Here is a 21,946-nt window from a genome sequence, read left to right as displayed (position 1 = left end):
AAACTATGTAAATGACACGTACTCTGTGGCGAACAGCAGCAGATATGCTTACTGAATCCTTATAGCGTGAAGTCGCTCTGATAAACAACACGCTGATTCATTTCCTTAATTTAAATCTCATGTTTTGAGAGCGTTATTTGTTCGAGAAGCTAAGACACGTCAGAGAAAGATGTTGTGTTGCTCTGCTCTGAAATCAGGTTATTAAGGTTCATATAGGATACAAAAGAAAATGCGTATTACGAAATACGACACACTTTTTTACTTTTTCAATCAACAAACATTAAATCGTTCAGCTTGATAGCCATCGCGATCGTTGGAACTAACAGGAGATTCTGGACGCTATCATCAGTCGTACCAAGCTGATGTCACGGGATTGTGTCCCGTTGGCGTCAATGAAGTAAAGAGATGTTTTGTGCTTTTGTGTTTTTTCTGACGTGTACTTGGACAGGAAATTTTGCAGGAAATTATTCTCTCTCGCTTGCGTTCAGAACAACTGGGAAATTTCCAACTCGGAACCTCCTACTTCCCCCATCAGAGCGTTCAAGCGAACTCAGCCGTGTGAAGTCGGAAATAAAACGAATATTCATAGTAAACCGTCTACAGAAACTGGAAGTAAAGAGTTGTTTGACTGGTGCTCAGTTCATTTTTAAAGTGAATGTGATAAGTCACTGTTAATGGTGCTGAAAACGACATGAAAGAGCAGTTTGATCAAAAAAATCTTGCAGAAAGCGAATTAAACCTTTCAATTATCAAAGTATTAGTAAAAGTATTTAGCGATTTCAAACATAAACAGAAACTTATAACCTTAAATCTTATAACCTTAAATCACGCTGCTGGTCTTACTTTTCACTGTGAGCTCTGCCATGTTGAAGTGATTCAGTTCCATTCAATTTTATTTGTGTAGCGCTTTTAACAATGAACATTGTCTCAAAGCAGCTTTACAGAACATAAGAAACAAAAAACATGCAAACAGTCCTAGAAGTTAGACAGAATTATCCCTAGTGAGCAAGCCTGAGGCGACTGAGGCGACTGTGGCAAGGAAAAACTCCCTTAGATGATATAAGGAAGAAACCTTGAGAGGAACCAGACTCAGAAGGAAGCCCATCCTCATTTGGGTGACGCTGGAGAGTAGTGATGTCACAGAATCACAGCTACAGACGGATCTTTCCTGTTCGGAAGTCAGAAACTTCCCTCTTTCCACTTGGTCATGAACGCGGCATCTGCATGCCATTCTGTACTCGGTTTCCCACAGCGCCCAGCAGAGGGTGCAGGAAACGCGCCGTACGACCCCTGCGTGACCCCTGTGTGTTCTCCATGGTGATGTACGAGCTGAGAGAGAGAGAGAGAGAGAGAGAGAGAAAGAGAGAGAGAGAAAGAGGGTGAGCGGGAAAGAGAGGCTGACTGGAGAGCACTTCATTGTTAACACTGACATTTATTCATGATGAATATTTTCACAAGCAGTCTGTGTGGGGAACTTGCATACACTGACCTGCTGCAGTGCATTATGGGATTTTATCCTGTATAGACCTGTGACAGTTACTACATCATCACCTGATTAGGAAGGGAGTAAGGAATAAAGCAGCATATGTGGTGCTGTTATAGGAAAATAATCAACGATGGAGTGGTGTGGAGTTTCTGTTACCATCCTGAAGTTGAGTATTTTTCCAGCGACAGCATGTCCTCACGTAGGTAGAAGTTTCCAGAACCTGGACTCTTGAGTTTGTTGCAGGTGTCTGCATGCGTGTATGCGCATCGAGGGTATCCAGGGCATCCTTACTGTTCCTGATGGTTTTCTGGGGTTCAGAGAACCAGGATTACATACGTACAGTTACAACTTCTGTGTTTCAGTTCATCTATTTGAATTGTCATGTTTTCTTTTGCCCAAAGGCAGAAGTTATAATTAAATCGATTCTGTTTCAAATAGTAATTTTATGAGCATGGCGAGTCTTGCATCATTACATGTTATAGAAAATCGATTTTAAGTAAATAAGGAAGGTCTGTCTGGAGATCAAGAAAGTGAATTACTGTGTGGCTTTTTAATAATACCAGCTTAGATAAGATACATCAGCAATATTTACTGGTTTTCTGCAAAAAGTAGTGAAAATTGTTATAAAAAGGTAATTAAAATAATAATAATAAGAAGAATTATTCTTCTTTTTCTTGTTCTTATTGTTTTGTTAGTTATTAATAATTAATAAAAATCTCTATCTCTAATAATCATAATAATTGCTTATTAATTAAATACTTTAAATTCTTATTGTTGAAACAATAAGAAAATGATGATGAGGAGAGAATTACTCATCTTCCTCTTCTTCACATTATTATTATTATTATTATTATTATTATTATTATTATTATTATTGTTGTTGTTTTTGTTTTATCTCTTCATAATTAATTAAATACTTCCCCTACTACTAATAATTATCATAATAATTATTGTTTAAATTACATATTACTTAAATTCTTCTTCTTATTATTATTATTATTATCAGAAATAGTTACAAATCTCAAACTGCTTTACATATAAAATATTAAGAGCTCAAAACAAAGGCTTTATGGAAAATGTCATTTTTTAAAATTAATTTATTATTTTTTTTATTAGTTAATTTTTTTATTTTTTTTTTTACAAACAAATCTACAGTCTTTAATGATTTCCCTGTAAATCAGTAGAATACTATATTTTCTCAGTGTTAATGAATACAACATGTGTATATTATTATTATTATTATTATTATTATTCCACTGCTTTAAGTCATAAGTTGTTAATGTGTGCACAGCAATTAATCTTCAGCTAAAATTGCCCGGCAGCGACAGGCCTGGTCCTGCGTGTGCTCTGGAGCCGAACACATCACAGTTTGGAAAATCTATAAAAGAAAAAAAAAAAAAAAGTTCCATCGCCGAATGATTGACCTGCTGGCATTTTCAGATGTTCAGTCAACCGTGAAAGCATTCAGACTGTTCCATCAGGAACGGCGCAGAGGGCTGAATGGAATAATCCGCACAGCGCACGGGCAGATAAGGAGGCACTGGATTGCAGACTCGGGCGCGATGGAACGGAGAGTTGTTTATCTGCGCTCGTGCTTTCTCAGCAGCTCCTGTAGGCCACCTATTAATAAGTGTAGCTGGGCTAAAGAGGATTACGGTGTGTTGTGGCGGTGATGACAGATGCTTCTTGGACTAAACAGCTCGTGTTGATGTCCGTAAGCCGGCGTATGCTACAGGAGGGGGCGGGGCTTTGCTAAACAAAACGTCTTTTGGTTTGCAGGAGGTCGGACACGGCTAAGCCGGGTTTATCCTGCGCCTGAGAGACGCTTCTGAAAGTCCTGAGTGTTTGTATGTGTTTAGAACAGCAGAAGAATCGTAGCTGTCCGTCACAAAAAAGTGGGCGGGGCAGTAAACAGCAGGGCATGCTAGTCTGAAAGCATGCATTTTATTTTTGTCTTTTATTTTTGCTTTTTTTTCTTGTCAGGTTTTACGTTACTCTTTGTTAAAAGGACTTAAATGAAAAAAATGGCTTGCTAAGTAAGGAATAAAACACTGTGTGTTGTGCTCTTGTAGTAAAATAATCAGTGACAGGTTGATGTGATGAAGCAGAGTGACTGTTACCACTACAAAGCTGATTATTTTCCAAAAACAGCATGTCCTGAAGTGTTTTATTCCTCTTATACAGCAGTAGATTGCTAATGATTACAGTTTGTAATTATTAAAAAGCAACACTCAGCGCCTTTTTTTTTTTTTTTAATCCATTTTTACTTACGTTTAATGATGTGGAACGTCTGTGAGAGAAGTCGTTATCTCAGGATTCATCGCTGTGGTATTTTAATGGCTGAGTAGTGAAGATAAACGCTACATCCTGAGATTTACATCCTGAGATCTGTGAAGCGTAGCCAGAGGATCTGTAATGTGTTTTTTTTTTTTTTTTTTAATTTTTCACAGTCAGTGATGGAAATCACAACCCGCATTATCAAAGTTGTTATATTTAGGGGTCCAAGCACCAAAGTCAACTCAGACCTGATGATGTGGAAAATTCAGGAAGTGAAAGCTCTTTGGCTCCAAAGAACATTATTTGATATTAATATAAATCTAAATAATGTTCCTGAAATAAATCATGGAATTTATTTTATGGTTAAAGGGCTTCTTGTCTATAAAAATATTGAGAACCATTGGCCTAGAATACAAGAATAAAATATCTTCATGACTTGATTTTAAAAGCAACAACGTTTCACCCGGAAATACAGGTAAAACGACAGCTTGACCAATGATGGCATGAAGGCGTGTAAAGCTTCTTTTGATAGAAAGATAAATTAGCTTTTAATAGAAATTTTTGTCCCTGCGCTGATTCTGCGCTAAAGAGAACTGTAATCTGAACGGCCGTGATATTTGCTAGCAATTTAATTTAAGGCGATATGATAATATAATATCGGTATTGAGATAAATTGTGCTACAATACACATTTCCAAGATATCGCAGGTATCGATTGTGTTGGTTGGCTGACCTGAGCGTAAAGAGCAATATCAGCGGAAAAAAAACCCAAAAAAAACAGAAGGAACCATGAATTAAAGTGTAGACCATGGAGAAAGGAAACTTGCATGTCTCAGTGCTCGCTGAAGTGAAGTGCTCGCTCTCTCATGTGTTTTAAATACACCACTCTATTAAACACAATTTAAAAAAAAGTTATTTTTAATCATAGTTACTTGTATTATATGCTGTAGTTTCTTCCTCTTGATAATTTCGCACATCACTGATCATTTAATCATAAAATAGTTCCAGATCGCTGTAATTAGCGTATAGTAAATGTACACTAAGCACCTGATATCAGATGTTGGTACTGGAGTGCTACCTAATACCAGTATCGATACTGATGCGTCTCAAATAAATATCTTGACACACACAAATATATTGTATTGTGCAAATGTCTTCAAGTATCGAGATATGATATTTTTGTCATATCGTCCACCTGTACCTTATATGTATCCTTGCTAATCTAGGGACATACAGTGTATATATATATATATATATATAATATATATACTACTGTTTACTACTGTCTGATCCTGTGGCTGCTTACTCGTCACAAATTACAGTGATTAGCGTTTCTGGACATGATACAGTAGCGTCTGCGGATCATCTTAGCGTCACGGTGACAGCAGGGTGACAGCAGGGCTGAGCATCTGTTTACTCGACATCGTCTCTGGTTGCTCAAGAGCTTCCTGAGCAATGAACTTTGCGTTCTGTTTTCTGTCCGAATAGAGGAAGTGAAAATCGAGCCAAAGATAAAGTGCTTCTGAGATTTATTTTCTCCCTAAAGAAAAATCAGCAAGGGTTATAAAGTAAAAAAATTGGATCGAAGAAAAGATCTAAATAATCAACGTTTTTGCGCTTAATATAATTGATTTACTCTGTTCTCTATGAGACAAGATGTAAAACTCTTCACATAATGCACGGCTCATGTCTTCTCCAGCTTTCCGCTCTGTCCCAGAAGCAGATAATCCTTTTGCCTGCGTCAAAGCCGGCTCTCTGAATTCAATCTGTAACGTCCTTCCTTTCGTACCCGGTGTTTTGTCTTCCTGTGAGTCACTGTAACCAAGATGGAAACTATTTTGGTTTCTGCTCATGTTATGTGCCATGTTGCTCAGAGAAAGAGAGAGAAACAGTGTGTGTGTGTGTGTGTGTATGACTTGACCATTCGGCAATAGACACTGTCTCCACGTAGCGCTTATGTATTCACTGCCAAAGCTAGAAGATCTTTTACACAGACAATATAAAAAGAGACTTATTTATTGCATCTGGAAAGCAAGCGTCTCATCTACAGTGCAAAATATATGAAGTCTATCTAATACAGTTTATAAAATGACTAAAAGATTATTTAACTTAGACATTGTTTAGCATTTTAAATAATCTCATCAGTTGACATCGTCTCACTGGGCTGGCAGTACGGGTGGGCGATATAACCGAAATATCGTATCATGATACGATTCATATCACGATCTTCGATATGTATCACGATATATGGGTTTGCCAGCTAAACAGTAGTGTTGTATTTAAAAATAAACCTTTAAAAAAGATGTCACGATAGCTCAGAAAAGTGTATTGTGACATAGTTTAGCACAAGTGCAATATTATATCATCATATCGCCCAGCCGAGTGTTGTTGAATTCTCGATTCTGATTGGTCAGAAGGTGTTGATTCAATTTCTATATATATATTAAAAAAAGATACAGCTGCTAGTCACAGGTTTGTATTAATTCTCTCCTTCTAATACGTTATAGTTTTTATAGTAACAGATTATTCACAAGGGCTGAATACATTAAAGTGGAGTAGATGTTTATGTAACATTTGTGGAAGGAGTCTCCAGTTTCAGTGCTTTGTAACAGGACAGAGGAGTTTACGCTTCTTTGCCACTTCTCTGTAACATGACAATCTGCGTTTTTTTTTTTTTTTTTTTGGTCTAATTAATGTCAAGACAGAAAAAAGAGACGATGTTGAGGGAACAGCGTGAAACTAAGTGTAAATGTACGTATAAACGGATAAAAAGTATGACGTGTCGTTCTTTAATAAATAAAAAAAGTTGGTAAATCGCTGTGGTATAAGAAGAATAAAACTTCATGACTTGCTGTTATAGGAAAATAATCCGCTTCAGGGTTGAATAACGTTAACGTTGATTATTTTACGATAACAGCATGACATGAAGTGTTTTATTCTTACACATTTTTTTTTTCTTACACTTTTTTTTTTTTCCTGTTACACCTCTTGATGATTCATTTACACAATATTTAGCATACACGTATCGTACAGCCTGTTTAACTTACTTGCATCGGCGTCTTTCATGCAGCCCTCGTGTTGTTTTTACAGCGTTTATAAAGAGGACACGCTGCTGCACAGACCCAATGTTGCACTTCCTGGTGCGTCAGTACACAACAATCACTTTAGATGATCACTGTTTCCTGCAGCTCTGTGGCTGCTGGTTAGATGCAATCTGCTGATTTATACAGCTGAAGCCACAAGTGCGCATGCATTAAAGCAAGTGTTTTTCTATGCAAACTCATTTATTGTGTTACGCACAGGGAAGCGTGTCGAAGCCGTAAAATTGTTACTCCATGTATTTTTATTTGCGCTATAATAAACGTGTTTAGACCGGATGTTTTCTAACTTCTTCCGCATTACTGACCTGCTGCTCAAACTGTGTGAACGTGACACACAGCGGCGCCGAGCAGCGCAGGAGAGCTAACAAACAACGTTTTTAATCTCCGTCCAATTAACCAGAGATGGCGCGATACCACCGATACCACCGATTTTGAGTTGCAACCGATATTTACACTGAAACTTTGAGTATCAGACGATAACAATATTGAAATTTTGAGTATCAGACAATAACAATATTGAAACCTTTAGTTCTAAATAATTCTAAATTAATTCTAGTTTATTTGTATGGTGCTTTTAACAATGGACAGTGTCACAAAGCAGTTTTACAGAAATATACAAATTCCGGATATAAATTTTAAATTTATGCATTTTATCCCTTTATGAGCAAGCCAGAGGTGAAGGTGGCAAGGAAAAACTCCCTGAGACATCATGAGGAAGAAACTTTGAGAGGAACCAGACGCAGTGACACCAGATAGTGCAGTTGTGCGACTGTTTCAGTGTTTCAGCCGATATCAGTACCGAAACTTGGAGTATCAGCCGATATCAGCACCGAAACTTGGAGTATCAGCTGATATCGATCCCGAAACCTTGAGAATCAGCTGATATTGATACCGAAACTTGGAGTATCAGCTTGAGTAATTTTTTTAGCTGAAGCACCTTAAAAAATACAGCAGAAAGTACATAGTTAAAAATAAGACTTACACTAGAACTTTTTAAATCAGTTGTTATGCAGTTTATGCAAATACATTGCAAATATAATAATTATAATGAAGTACAAAATATAATAAATATCAATTCTGACAATAAATAATGCAATCAAGTTTCTTTATACAGTCAGGTCCATAAATATTGGGACAGTGACACAGTTTTGGTAATTTTGCCTCTGTACACCACCACAGTGGATTTGAAATGAAGCAGTCAAGATGAGACTGAAGCGTAGACTTTCAGCTTTAATTCAAGGGGTTTAACAAAAATATTGCATTAACCGTTTAGGAATTACAGCCATTTTTTACAGAGTTCCTCCATTTTCACAGGCTCAAAAGTAATGGGACAATTGACTGATAAGGTTTCATGGCCAGCTGTGGCCTGTTTCCTCCTTATATCATGATAAATTAAGGAGATAAAAGGTCTGGAGCTGATTCCAAGTGTTGAATTTGCATTTGTTGCTGTTCATGGGAACTCTCAATATGCCATCCAAAGAGGTGTTGATGCAAGTGAAGGAGGCCATCATTAGGCTGAAAAACCACAACAGACCTATCAGAGAGATAGCAGAAACTTTAGGAGGGCCAAATCAACAATTTGGTACATTCTTAAAAAGAAGGAATGCACTGGCGAGCTCAGCAACACCAAAAGGCCTGGGAGACCACAGAAAACAACTAAAGTGGATGATTGCAGAATTCTTTTCTTATTGAAGAACAACCCCTTCACAACATCTAGCCAAGTCAGGAACACTCTGGAGGAGGTAGGCCTATCATTGTCAAAGTCTACAATCAAGAGCCACCTTCATGAATGTAAATACAGACGGTTTACCTCAAGATGCAAACCGCTGGTAACACTCAAGAACACAAAGGCCAGATTAGACTTTGCTAAAAAACCTCTAAAAAAAGCCTGACCAGTTCTGATCAAACATGTGGAGGCAGTGTTATGGCATGGGCGTCAAACATGTGGAGGCAGTGTTATGGCATGGTCATGTTTGGCTGCCAATGGAACTGGGTCACTGGGGTTTATTGATAATGTGACTGTTGATAGAAGTAGCAGGATGAATTCTGAAGTGTACAGAGCTATACTTTCTGCTCAGATTCAGTCAAATGCTGCAAAACTGATAGGACAGTGCTTCACAGTACAGATGGATAACAACCCAAAACATACTGTGAAAGCAGCCCAAGAGCTTGGAAATGAAATGTTCTTAAATGGCCGAGTCAGTCACCCGACCTCAACCCAACTGAGCTGCTTTTCACTTACTGAAGACAAATCTGAAGGCAGAATGACCCACAAACAAGCAGCAACTGAAGATGGCTGCAGTAAAGACCTGGCAAATCTCAAGGGAGGAAACTCAGCATTTGGTGATGTCCATGGGGTCCAGACTTCAGGTAGTCATTGACTGCAAAGGATTTACCTCTAAGTAATAAAAATAATCCTAATATTTATGATTATATTAGTTTGTCCCATTACTTTTGAGCCTGTGAAAATGGAGGAACTCTGTAAAAAATGGCTGTAATTCCTAAACGGTTAATGCAATATTTTTGTTAAACCCCTTGAATTAAAGCTGAAAGTCTACACTTCAGTCACATCTTGACTGCTTCATTTCAAATCCACTGTGGCGGTGTACAGAGGCAAAATTACCAAAACTGTGTCACTGTCCCAATATTTATGGACCTGACTGTATGTAAACATTTCCGGTATATTTCCTATTTCAGTCTTTTTCATTTCCAGGATTTATGATTTGTAAAGTGTTTGAACACTTTGTCGTAGGTCTGTTTTTAGTTCTTTTTTTTTTTTTTTAATCAAAATTTTCACCCTTGGTCAAGCAGTGTAGTTTTTGACCATTTTCGGTGACCTGAACATATCCTCCATTTGCAAAAAGTGAGAACAGCGCATCAAGCAAGCAGCATATGAGCTCATATGAGCTGGAGGAAGGGGGCGGGGCTTCCAGAGCATCAGGGAGTGTGCGCAAATGTTGATCGGCACACACACACACACACACACACACACACACACACACACACACAGAGAGACAGTCTGTCCCCAACTGGACCATAATGCACTTCGTGCTCAGTACTACTACAGTCTAATCAATGTGATTAAAATAATCAGTCAGGGCATTCAGTGGGAAACACACACACACACACACACACACACACACACACCCACACCTCCACACACGATTGAAAAGTCCATCGTGTTCCTCCTCGCTGTGGTTTTAAGGCTGTTTTAAAGGCTCTGTGGTTAAATCAGTGGTTTAGTCCAGATTTAGATTCTCCTCGGTGGGCAAAATGGAAGAAACTCTGTTAAAACCTTAACATAATACCAGTTAATGGAATATTTTAATATTTTGCATCCTCATATCTATCGACTATATCGGTTGTGTGTGTGTGTGTGTGTGTGTGTGTGTGTGTGTGTGTGTGTGACTTACACATCACATTTCCCTGCACCCTTAAAGGTCTTTGTTCATAAATTAGCTCCTATACATGTATAATTCATCCTATCAGAGATGTTTGTGTGCATCATTGCAGAGATATAAATTACTGAACAGCTCTGGATCTGTTTGTTCTCTCTCTCTCTCTCTCTCTCTCTCTCTTTCTGTGTGTGTGTTTGTGTTTGTGTGTGTGTGTGTGTGTGTGTATATACATACATACATTCATACACACACACACATGCATATATATATATATATATATATATATATATATATATATATATATATATATATATATATATATATATATATATATATTTTATCAGTTTTATTTATATAGCTCTTTTAAAAATGGACGTTGTCACAAAGCAGCTTTACAGAATCTACCCGTCTCTTTCTCTTTCACTCTCTCTCTCTCTCTGTTGCTGTCTCACTGTATCTCTCTCTCTATCAATAAACATGAATAGACATCAATTAAATTAACAGATGCATTACAGAAATATATATAATAAATGACAGATATATAAAATATTATAATAGATAGTATTAGGATTGGATTAGATTAGATGAGATGCGTGAATATGAACGTAGCTGCCAGTCGCACACTTCCTTCATGTTCCCCTCTAGCACAGCTCAGTTTGTGCTCAGAGAGGGGAACTTTGGGATGATGGCTGTGAATTTACGCTAATATTCAGGTCTAATGTGGTTATATTTTGTTCTTTGGGTTTATAGGTTTTAGTGTGTCGTCTTTTTTCAATTTCTAATTTATCATCTCCTCTGTATTTAGTCAGAATTTGTCTTTCTTTCAGGTTCAGGTTTAAATTCATTTTTCCACTATTCAGTGTACATGTTCTTCAAATTTGTTTCAAATGTATTCAGTCTGGATTTGGGGGTGTTTGGGTGGGCGTGTGATTGGGCGGGCATGTGATTGGCTGAGCGTGTGATTGGGCGGGCGTGTGATTGGGCGGGCGTGTGATTGGGCGAGCGTGTGATTGGGCGAGCGTGTGATTGGGCGGGCGTGTGATTGGGTGAGTGTGTGATTGGGCGGGCGTGTGATTGGGCGAGTGTGTGATTGGGCGGGTGTGTGATTGGGTGGTTGTTTGAGTGGGCGGGTGTTTGGACGTTTGAGTGGGTGCTTGAGTGAGCGCTTGTTTAAGTGGTTGTTTGAGCGTGTGTTTGAGTGGGTGTGGTCTAACATTTTTAAAATAATGTTTTTATTTTCCATGTTTGTAGGTTTTTAATTTTGGGTCGAGGTTTCGGGTGTAGCGGTACGAGGGTGTCGTGGGGAGGTGGTGCTGTTTTTCCCTGTGACTGGTCCGGACTGGTGCAGTGGTCTGATAGCGGGGTTTGTGGTTTCACTGTGAATGCTTTAATGAGGTTTGGGTTTAAGTCCGTGATGCTGTAGTCCACTTCACTACATCCTGACTATGGCCAGGATGTGAATCTGCCGAGAGATTCCTCTATGGTTCGTCTATTTACTATAAACAAGCCTAGACTTTCACAGAGATCTAACAGCTTTTGGATGCTCTCTCAGCTACTCTGCAGAGTTCTCCGGTGTTTTCTGGTGTAGAGAATGCAGATCATTAGTTTCAGTGCGCACTGTGATGCATTCGGGATTCCTCAGGCTGTCTTTCTGTAGAAGCTCTAGTGCATGGCCTGTGTTTCTGCATTTGAGCTTTTGCATATTCTGACTGGAAAATAGTTTATTTGGTGTGATATATTTGCCACTAGAGTCCATGAGCATGACTGTTTTCTTTCCGTCCACGTGTGGGGCGGGTCGCTTGTGTCTCTGTTACACGGAGGTCACGTTGACTCTGTTCTGCTGCTGGTGGCTCGGCGTGAGTTATGGTCGGTTCCTCTGGGGAGATCAGGTCATCAGGGTGGGGATGGTTTTTGGGAGGAGCTTTGTTCTTCCACCGAGGAGATGATTTGTGTTTCTTGTGGTTCTCCCTGTGTTTCTGTTGGATGTGGTGTTGTTGAGGTATCTGTGTTGTCAAAGTTTGGTGTTTTTTTTTTTTTTTTTTGAGGTGTCCAATCGGCTCCTGGATTTCGAGCTTCTCTCTCTCTCTCTCTCTCTCTCTCTCTCTCTCTTTCTGTTTCAGTTGGGCTTTAACCTGCTCGGGCTTGCCTTCCTATAGAGGAGCCTCAAGAGGTTCCACTTCCTGTGTAAATATGGAGCTGAAAACACACACAAACACACAGGGCTGATTCAGTCAGAGAAATGTAAAGTGTTTGCTACACGCTGGAGAAAATTGTGTACTCGAAGGAGCGCACATCTGATCCACAAAGGATCAGGCTCAAGTTCTCTGAAAACGAGTCTTGTGAGATATATATATATATATATATACACATATACATACACATACACACACACATACAAACACAAATATTTCGTGAATGAAGTCTTCTTTGGCTAAGAACACTGACTCAAGTCAAGGACCTTATCAGTGAGGTTTTTCACAAACAATGCAAGTGTCCTTGACTGTTTCCAGTCCTGATTCAGTCTATAAATAGTTCAGATGGCAACACATGACCTTTATGTAGACCTACAAAGTGACCTGTATGATCACAAAGTGGTCACTGAGGGAGAAAACAGAACAAAAAAAAAATATCTAAATAAAGACGGTAAGCTTGATATTGTGTTTTTAAAGGTTATCATTACGATTACTTTTAAACTAGCTGCTAAAAAGCTGAAAAGTACAAGGCAGTTAAAACGTTTTGAAAACGACTGCAGAGGCACTGATTTTACTGAAACTGAAAGCACAATGCTGATTAAAGGCAGAAAAGGGTTTTAAAGGCTCTGTGGAAATGTCGTTGACATTTAGAGATGGAAGTGTGAGGTGAATATTTAATGCGAAACTTTACCACAGTCATCATTTTAGGAACTTTGTGTTTTAATTCTGAATTCTGCAGAATTCTGACACCGCAAATGGTTTCGTTTTTTGTCTTCAGGTGACTAAAACAGGTATGCACATGTAATACCTGCCCTGTGGTAGTACTGATTTGCGTGCGAAATCTCTGGTTTCCGAGTTTACTTTCAGGCTGAGGTACATCGTATCGCGGGTGCGAGATTACTCCGTTTGCATAGACTCCGTCCTGTATTTTCCCTAAGCATTAACACACAAGATGGACGGCTCATGTGAAACACACTGTGCTCTGCAGACCCTGTTTACACACTCGAACCTCTAATAAATTAATGCCTGAGTGCATTTTTAAAGCTGGTGGAGGGATCTAGATTTTCTCCCTGTTTCATTTCCAATAACACAAACCAGCTTTGTGGGTTTAGTTTCAGAAATCTGAGAAGTGGGAAAGAAACCCACTAAAGATGCTTTAGTTCCTTTCCAGAATAAACGAAAGCAAATTTTTTCAGGGTCAGAAAAGTGGAACTTTGTGCTTTTTATTTACAGAAAAACAACAGGAAGTGAAGATGTGAGAAGTGCAGGCCTGGTAGTGGAGATTTCATACAGGCTTTGATAATTATATTTATACCTGTTGAGTTCTGGATTCTGATTGGTTGATTAATATTCTGCAACAGGTTTACATCACAGGTTTACATTAATGCATTCGTTGTAATACTTTATCGTTCCTATAGTAACAGCTCGTTCACAGGGACTTGTACAGTGGACGCTTTACTGTATATATGGATTAAAAATTGTGTGCAATTTTTATATGGTGAAGTTTTCTGGAAAGAGACGTTTATGTAACATTTATGGAAGGAGTCTCCAGTGTCAGAGGTAAAAGCTGTAACTTGAAGTTTTCCTTCATCTTCAGGACTCTGCTGTTTCTCAGGAACATGACAAGATGCCTTTTTTTTGTCTTATTAACTTCACGAGAGAGAAAAACAGACCCTGATGAGGGAACGACTGGTTAAATGAGAACAGGACATAACTTGTTTCACGGACATTCCACAACATCTAATGTAACTATAGACAGATAAAAAGTGTGATGTGTTGCTCATTAATAAATAAACAAAATAATCTTTGACAAATTGCTGTGGTATAAGAGGAATGAAACACTTTGGGACGAGCTGTTATAAGAAAAATAATCATCTTCAGGGTGGTAACAGTGACTCCGCTTCATAACACCACCCTGTCATTGATTATTTTCCTAATATAGCATAGCACACACTGGTTTATTCCTTATTTATTATATTTTTCTTTGTCCAGCTTTGGGCGAAGAGCATTTATAACCTCACAGACAACGTTATTTCAAATCCAGTGTGATGTAAAATCATCAGTTTACTTACAGACCGAAGCTTTGCTTTTTTTTTTTTTTTTAAAGTAGCTTTGCCCCATTTCGTAATGTCATTGACTTACTGTAGTGTAGACAACAGGAGTGTGTGTGTGCTGTGTTCAGGGTTGGCCAGGCTTCAGTCACAGAGAAGCAGAGACTGCAGAAACTGTGGGACTACCTCAGGTAACATCACCCTGACCCTTTACACACTCACCTGGTGGTCTGGTCTCTTTGGGTTCAGGTGGATGACTTGTATTTATATAGATGTATATGTGTGGAATTTTTGTTTACCAGCGGTGGTTAATGTTCTAGACCGTTTCAGCACAGTTACATTACCACACTCTCACTCAGCTCCTACATCATCACCATCACCCTTAGGCTCTCCATCCGTCTCTCCCTCCTCTACTACTGTTCCCTCACTCCCTGCACCACTCTGTCCACCTCACCATCCCTCCCTCTCTCTTTCTCTCTCTCCTGATTCATTGGCTCTCCCTCCCTACCAGAATTTTCTGACTCTGTCTGGTCTGATGATCTTTATTTTGGAACAAGTACACTGTGTCCTTTTTTCTGTTCATTTTGGAGAGAAATAGAGGAAAGACAAGTGTCATGCCATGCCATGATGCATTTTCTGTGCTAGCTAGATCTCATTCTACCATTAACCCAGAGCTTCCTAAACTAGAGTACAGTAGAATACAATACAGGGGACTCTGAGTTTCTCTCACAGCCCCAATTTGTAAATAACGCCGGGTCGTGAGAGAAACTCAGAGTCCTCTGTATTGTTTTGTTAATGTATTTTACAAAATAATATTATAATTATCGAAGATAGCTTTAGTGTGCGAATCTTTTGAAATGTTACTGGGAGTCACATTGAAACAAGCCACATTGAAATTAATAGTGTATGTGCTATTTCAGGTTTTTTCACTATCCTGACACGGTGCACTAGCATAGAAATTCAGCAATAAAAATGGACAAACTAGCGCTGGGTCTCAAATCCACATCCTCATGTACTATTCTAGACTGTTACTGAGTACTAACACTAGCCGCTTTTCCTATTACGGTTAGTATTTGAATTTTAAAAACCTCCCATGTCTCCTTCGAACCTGCAGAAAGCTCCGATTTGAATAGCAGCCTTCTGGAGTTTCTAGATTAGTAGATTACTTGTGAATGTAAGGTCAGAGTCTTTCGATTTGAGACGCGTCATAACGAAAATCACAACCAGAGCAGAAACTTTTAAGGAGAAGCGGAGCTCGTCGGTGTGTTTAACACCACTGTGCAGGAAGTCACTAAACATCTTACAGTTCGACTTGCAAACCTGACGGCGTGGATTATTTTCCTGTAACAGCACAACACATTTTCCACTAGATTGCTAAATCTGTGCAAGGAATATTCCTTTGGTTTTTAAGCCAATTATCATGTTATTAACATGATGAAATTTTCAAATGTTACAGTAGTGTGAAATTATAAATCTGGAGTTATAAGAAGGGAGAGTAGTCCAGGCTTGGGTTTGCAGAAAATTCATAATGTCCATTTAGGGTTGTTTTCCCACAAAATTTGGGAATATACTGCAATATACTATACATATTAAAATGATACTATACTCTACTATAATGTACTATACTATACAAGATCACATTAAACTATGGTATGTGATATAATGAATAATGTTCCATGACTGGCGTTAGAATTACACAATTAAATTATTATTATGCTGGAACAGATGGGATCGTTTTAAAGCATTCTGCTCAATGTTATTTCTTGTTTGTGGATATTTCTGTCTTGCTGCCTTGCTGCTTAGTTTTCTAGAGTCAGTTGCACCTTGTTCCACTTCCTTCCACCTCAGATAAGTGGCCCCTTGGACATGGAGGCTCATGGGCAACTGCTTACTCAGCCCTATGGTTAATCCGTCATTGTTTAAAGGGGCCAAGCTTGTTGTTACACAACCACCTGTGTATACAAATAGGCACAATTTTGTCTGTCATCTTTCACAATAACCAGAACCAGAACTAGGTTTGCAGAAGTAGAGCAGCAGGACAGAAGAAATGTGCGCATCCAAGATGTTCTTCACAGCCAATAATTTAAACTCAATGCTTTTTCTTTACTGAGGACAAGCAGGAAGTAAAAAATTGCTGAAATGCAGATATACCAATGCATCAACAAGATGTTCCTCAGCGTCTGGTGATGACTGTGGTACTTTTTTTCGACTCTGTAAATTAACCTTCAGTCGACATTTGTCTTTAATTCCATTGTCAAGTGAGCCGTATTGTAACTAAGTACCAGTGCCGAATCACTCTAATAGGAGTCTTTGCCAATATACTGGTGCATGACTAGTCCTAGTCGTAATTATCAAGTTAATAACTGGGTTATTTTAACAAAATAGCTCCCACGCTCATTATTCAGCAGCTTATAAAATAGCACTTGAACAAGCACATCCTATAGTTTTGCATTTTATTATGTATTGCATGCTGATAGTCATCATGCGCACAATTTAATGAAGCCACAAGATAATAAATCAAGGTCAGGAAATAGGAAATATAACACACTCTGTGTACCTTTTGTGTAACTTGTGAATAGCGCTTCAATCCTAAATTACGTTTGAGGTTTTAATATCGACGTGCGCAATTTCAGTGTTGAATTCTCACGCCCGATATTAAAGTTTTGGCACCCTGTATTAATGTTATTTCCCACCATTACTGAAAACTGCCCAATAATTCATGCTAGAAGAGACGATACACAACAATGCCTCACACTTTTTAATCTAAAATAAGCTATAGACCTGTTTTTGTTTCATTTCCACAGAATCTGGAACTCGTACATGTTTCTGTAGCAGGAGAAATGTTTCCTACCGCAACATTTACTTTACAAACCTTTTGCAACCGCAGTTAAAAATATCACTTAAGTATGAATGCTCACATCTGATTTCTGAGCTCACTGTGAGCTGCCGGGATGTTGACCAGCTGCTGAAATGTTGACATTTAGTGTTGTAGTTAAACTGTGTATGTGTGTGTGTGTGTGTGTGTGTGTGTAGAAAGACCGAATGGGGTGAAATTCAGTGAGGGATTTTTGGGTGGAGATTCCACTTGGTCCGTGAGTAAATCTCTCAGCAAGAGGGACAGACCAGGATTCATCTGCACTCCGTTATTTTTGGTACTGAAATCGTTCTGTGTAACGCAGAAACTCAGAACGCAGAAACAGAAGAGGTTTGTGCTGTAAATTCCATTACTCCTGGGATTGATTTCACACAAAAATAGCTTGTCTAAAAGACTCGTAATATAATGTAACTTAGCATTGAATAAAGAAACATAACGAAACCTAATATAATGTAATACAACGTACTGTAATATATATGTAACGAAACAACGTTATATAACATTATGTAACATAATGTAATATCATATATGTAATGAAACAACAATGTTAGAATGTAAACTAACGTAATGAAACACAGTGTAATTTACTAACATGTAATGAAACATAAAATATAATAAATTAAAAAATTCACCTACAAAAATAAAATGAAAATCAATAAGTAATATATAAATGAATATAAATATAAAATGAATAAAATAAGCCGAAGCAAATAAATACAAAGTAAATCAAATAAACAAAACAAATAAAACAGAATAAGCAAAAAAAAACAAAAAAACAATAAATAACAAAGACAAATAAAGGAAGACAAGAAAAAAATAAATGCCATTAAATAAAAAATATAAATATTCAAAAATAAAATAAAATGTAAATAAAATAAAATAAAAAACTGGAAAAAAATAAATAAAACTGCTTTCTACCTGGAAGAAAAAAAATAACAAGATAAAATAAATTAAATAAAATGTTCACCTATAAAAATAAACAAAAAAAAAAGTAAATATGAATGAATAAAATAAAAAGAACAAAACAGATAAACAAATAAATATTCAAGACAAAGTAAAATAAATTGGACAAATTACACAAATAGAGCAAAGCAAATTAAACACAAGAAAAGATGATTAAAAGAAGAGAAGAAGAGAAAATAAATAAATAAATAAATGAACTGCTTTTGCTCTGGTTCCAGCGAAGTTGAGAGATAGCACCATAATAAAATAACATTAAATAAAATAAGATTTAAAAAAAAGTCTTATAAAAATAAAATAAAATGCATTGGTCCTAGTTCCAGCTTCTTGGAATTTAAAGCAACTTCTTTCAGACCTTCCTTCATCTCTAACGTCCTTGAAGTGTTAAACTCCCTCTTCTGAGGTGTTTGTTTAAAATACAGCACTGGCAGAAGTGTGCTGCTTGCAGACACAGTGTGTGTGTGTGTGTGTGTGTCCTCATTATTCTCAGAATTTCACAAGCTGGTGTCAGGGTGATTCTTCACACACACACACACACACACAGTGGAGTGCAGAATAAACAGCACTGTCCTGCGTAAACACCACCCACAAGACGACACAAGAGTCAGACTAGTGACAGAGAAAATCTTAGGCTTTCTGGGCACACACACACACACACACACACACACACACACACGCACATACCCACACACACACAAATTTGTGTATGAAATTTGTATTTCCTCAAGTTAATAGTGTGTTTGTAGAAGTTCAAGTCTTATTCAGTGTTTAAATTTCACAGCTTCCTTTTTTCTCCAGCATTCCTTCAGTCCGAGTGCGTGGGTGTGGCTTAACCTTCTACTTTCTCCTCACAGTTTTTTCTTAGCCCTACATATTTCCATCCCCCTCCGTCCCGCCCTTTCTCCAGCCTCTGACCGCCTTTGTTTTCCCCCCTCAGACCCCTCAGGACCTCGTAATTCCCCACACACCCAGCCCGCAGGCCCGCTTCCTGTACAAACGCCATGCTTTTCCCTTTCCTCTACAAACTACTCTCACTCTCTCCTTTTCCTCTTCCTCGTCTCTTATTTCTTAACTTCCCCACACTTCCTTTTCTTTGTCTTTGCCCTGCACTGCCCATTTGTTTGTGAGCTTTCTCCTGATTACTCCATTCTTCTGTCTTTTCTTTATATGTTCAGCCCTCACGTTCAAACCAAGTCATTTTAATTCCTTAAAGAACGTCACATCATACTTTTTATCCATTTATGGTTACATTTAATGTCGTGGAACATCTACAAAACAAGTATAACTTATAGCAGCAATAAACAGTAGTTCTCTCCCCAGCCTTTCTTTTTTTTCCCTCTCTCTATTGAAGTTAATAAGACAAAGGCAGCTTGTCATGTTACCAAGAAATCTCAAAAAGTGCGTAAGTAAAGTTTTAGGTATAAATTGAGTAGAGTTGTATGTATAAAGTGCATCAGGTTTTAGTTATAAACTGCATAAATTTCTGCACATAAAGTGTGTAAAATTTTAGGTATAAAGTTTGGCAGATTCTAGGTGTAAACTGCATAAATTTCTACCTATAAGGTCTGTAAAGTTCTAGGTATAAACTGTGAAGTTCAAGGCATAAACTCCACAAAGTTTCTGCATATAAATTGTGTAAAGTTTTAGCTATAAAGTGTGTCAGATTCTAGGTATAAACTGCGTAAAGTTCCAGGTATAAACTGCGTAAAGTTCCAGGTATAAACTGCGTAAAGTTCCAGGTATAAACTGCGTAAAGTTCCAGGTATAAACTGTATAATGTTCTAGGTAGAAAATGTGGAAAGTTCTAGGTATTAATTGCATAAATTTCTACATATAACGTGTGTAATGTTCTAGGTATAAACTGTAGAGTTTTAGGTATAAACTGTGTAAATTTCTAGGTATAAAGTGTGTCAGGTTCTGCATAATTAGTTCTAGGTATAAATTGTTAAGTTCTATGTATAAACTTCATAAGTTTCTACGTATAAAGTGTGTAAAGTTCTAAGTATAAACTGCATAAATATTGGTGTATAAACTGCAAAGAGGTCTAGGTATACAGTGTGTAAAGTTCTAGGTATTAACTGTGTAAAGTTCAACATATTGTTTGTTACTTATAGAAAACCTTATCAGCGGTTATACATTTTCTTTTTTTTTGTTAAATGCAGTTTTTTTAGCTCATCAACTTGCACTACTGTCACAGCTGCTGTTATAGAAAATTAATCAACACCTTCTGACCAATCAGAATCCAGAATTCAACAGTGCTTTGGTACTACTAGTTTTAGTGAACAACATTGAACATGATCAAAATGTAATATATTGTTTCATATGTAACAAACTGTAAAATCGAAAGAGATTATTTATTAAGCAAAATAATACAGTTACAGTAAAGTAGTGTTTGCATCTGAGTTTTCTGCAGCCTGTTTTCACTTCCATACTCTACCTAACACAGGAAAATGTGACACACAGAAAACAGCCTACACAAAGCCGGAAAAAACGACCGTGCCAAAAGACGTGTTTGTGCTGAGTCACTAGATATTATATTTAGAAATGAAACCTGTTTCAAAATAGACTTCCTTTAAAATGGTGTTCATCGTTATAAATCTTGATAATCTTGATAATTTTTACTGTACTTGGTTCGAGGGAAGACTTAATCAAAAATGATATTGAATATTTGTTTATTTATTTAGCTCATTATTAAACATACAACAAGCAACAATAGACTTACACAAAGTCATCACCAGAAAATACATCTTTAACATGTAGTTAATTTTTTATAAATTACATCGGTATATTAGATCAGTCATGGCCGGATGATTATGATATCGATATGATCTTGTGATTTCGCGATCACGATACACTTTTCTACGTATCATCAGTGTTCATGGTGTTGAACTTTTATAAAAGAATGATTAGTCACTGAGAAAAAATGCTAGAATTTCTGGACCAGTTGTTTAAATTTCATCGCTTATCGTCGTTAAATGCTTTATTTAACATTTACAAGGAATCTGAAAGTGGTCAGACGGCGTTACTGTATGTTGTATAAGAGGAAGAAAACTTCAGGACGTGCTCTTATAGGAAAATAATCAGCATCAGGGTGGGAACAGTAACTCATCACATGACCTCATCATTCATTATTTTACAATAACAGCACGACACAAAGTGTTTTATTCCTTATTAATAACGTCGCTCAACTGATTTGTTGCCATTTTGTTAACAAAACCTCAACAAAGCTAAACATGTGATGTAACGAGTGATATATGCTTGCAGTATCACACAGCCCTAACACATAATTCTTCTTCAAAATGACAAGACAAATGACTTCGTTTGATTTGTAGCCAAGCAAAATATAAAGTAATTTTAAATGTATTTCTTACTAGTGCAAATAACAAGGAAAAATATGTAGTAAATCGTAAAAAGTAATGGTTTGCGCAACAGCCTAAGCACAAGTGTATTGCGTAAAGATAGACGTTTTTATGCACAGTCTGTATAAAACGTTTCGTAACGTAAGAAAACTGAACAGCAACTACACTTGTGACGTTCTCATAAATTCTTATGAGCAGAGTTTTGTGTTTATATTGTCATAACGTAACTTCAAGCAGCTTAATGGACT

At 37.4% G+C, this 21,946-nt stretch overlaps 1 protein-coding gene across 2 annotated transcripts in view; it reads left to right on the top strand.

Annotated features, from left to right (window-relative positions):
* The window catches only part of slc9a7 (solute carrier family 9 member 7), a 65,867-nt gene that overhangs the window by 21,764 nt on the left and 22,157 nt on the right, over nucleotides 1–21,946 (top strand). The window contains exon 13 of one of the 2 annotated variants that reach the window (XM_053227973.1): nucleotides 14,636–14,695. The exons of the other annotated variant lie outside the window; for it this stretch is intronic. Coding sequence (XP_053083948.1) covers nucleotides 14,636–14,695 — 60 coding nt within the window. The remainder of the gene's footprint in view (nucleotides 1–14,635; nucleotides 14,696–21,946) is intronic. 2 annotated transcript variants of the gene reach the window in all.

This window comes from Pangasianodon hypophthalmus, chromosome 2, assembly GCF_027358585.1.
Source record: "Pangasianodon hypophthalmus isolate fPanHyp1 chromosome 2, fPanHyp1.pri, whole genome shotgun sequence".
Classification (NCBI taxonomy): Eukaryota; Metazoa; Chordata; class Actinopteri; order Siluriformes; family Pangasiidae; genus Pangasianodon; species Pangasianodon hypophthalmus.
The sequence above is the reverse complement of the archived record's forward strand: the minus strand, read 5'-3'. Positions and strand labels throughout refer to the sequence as shown.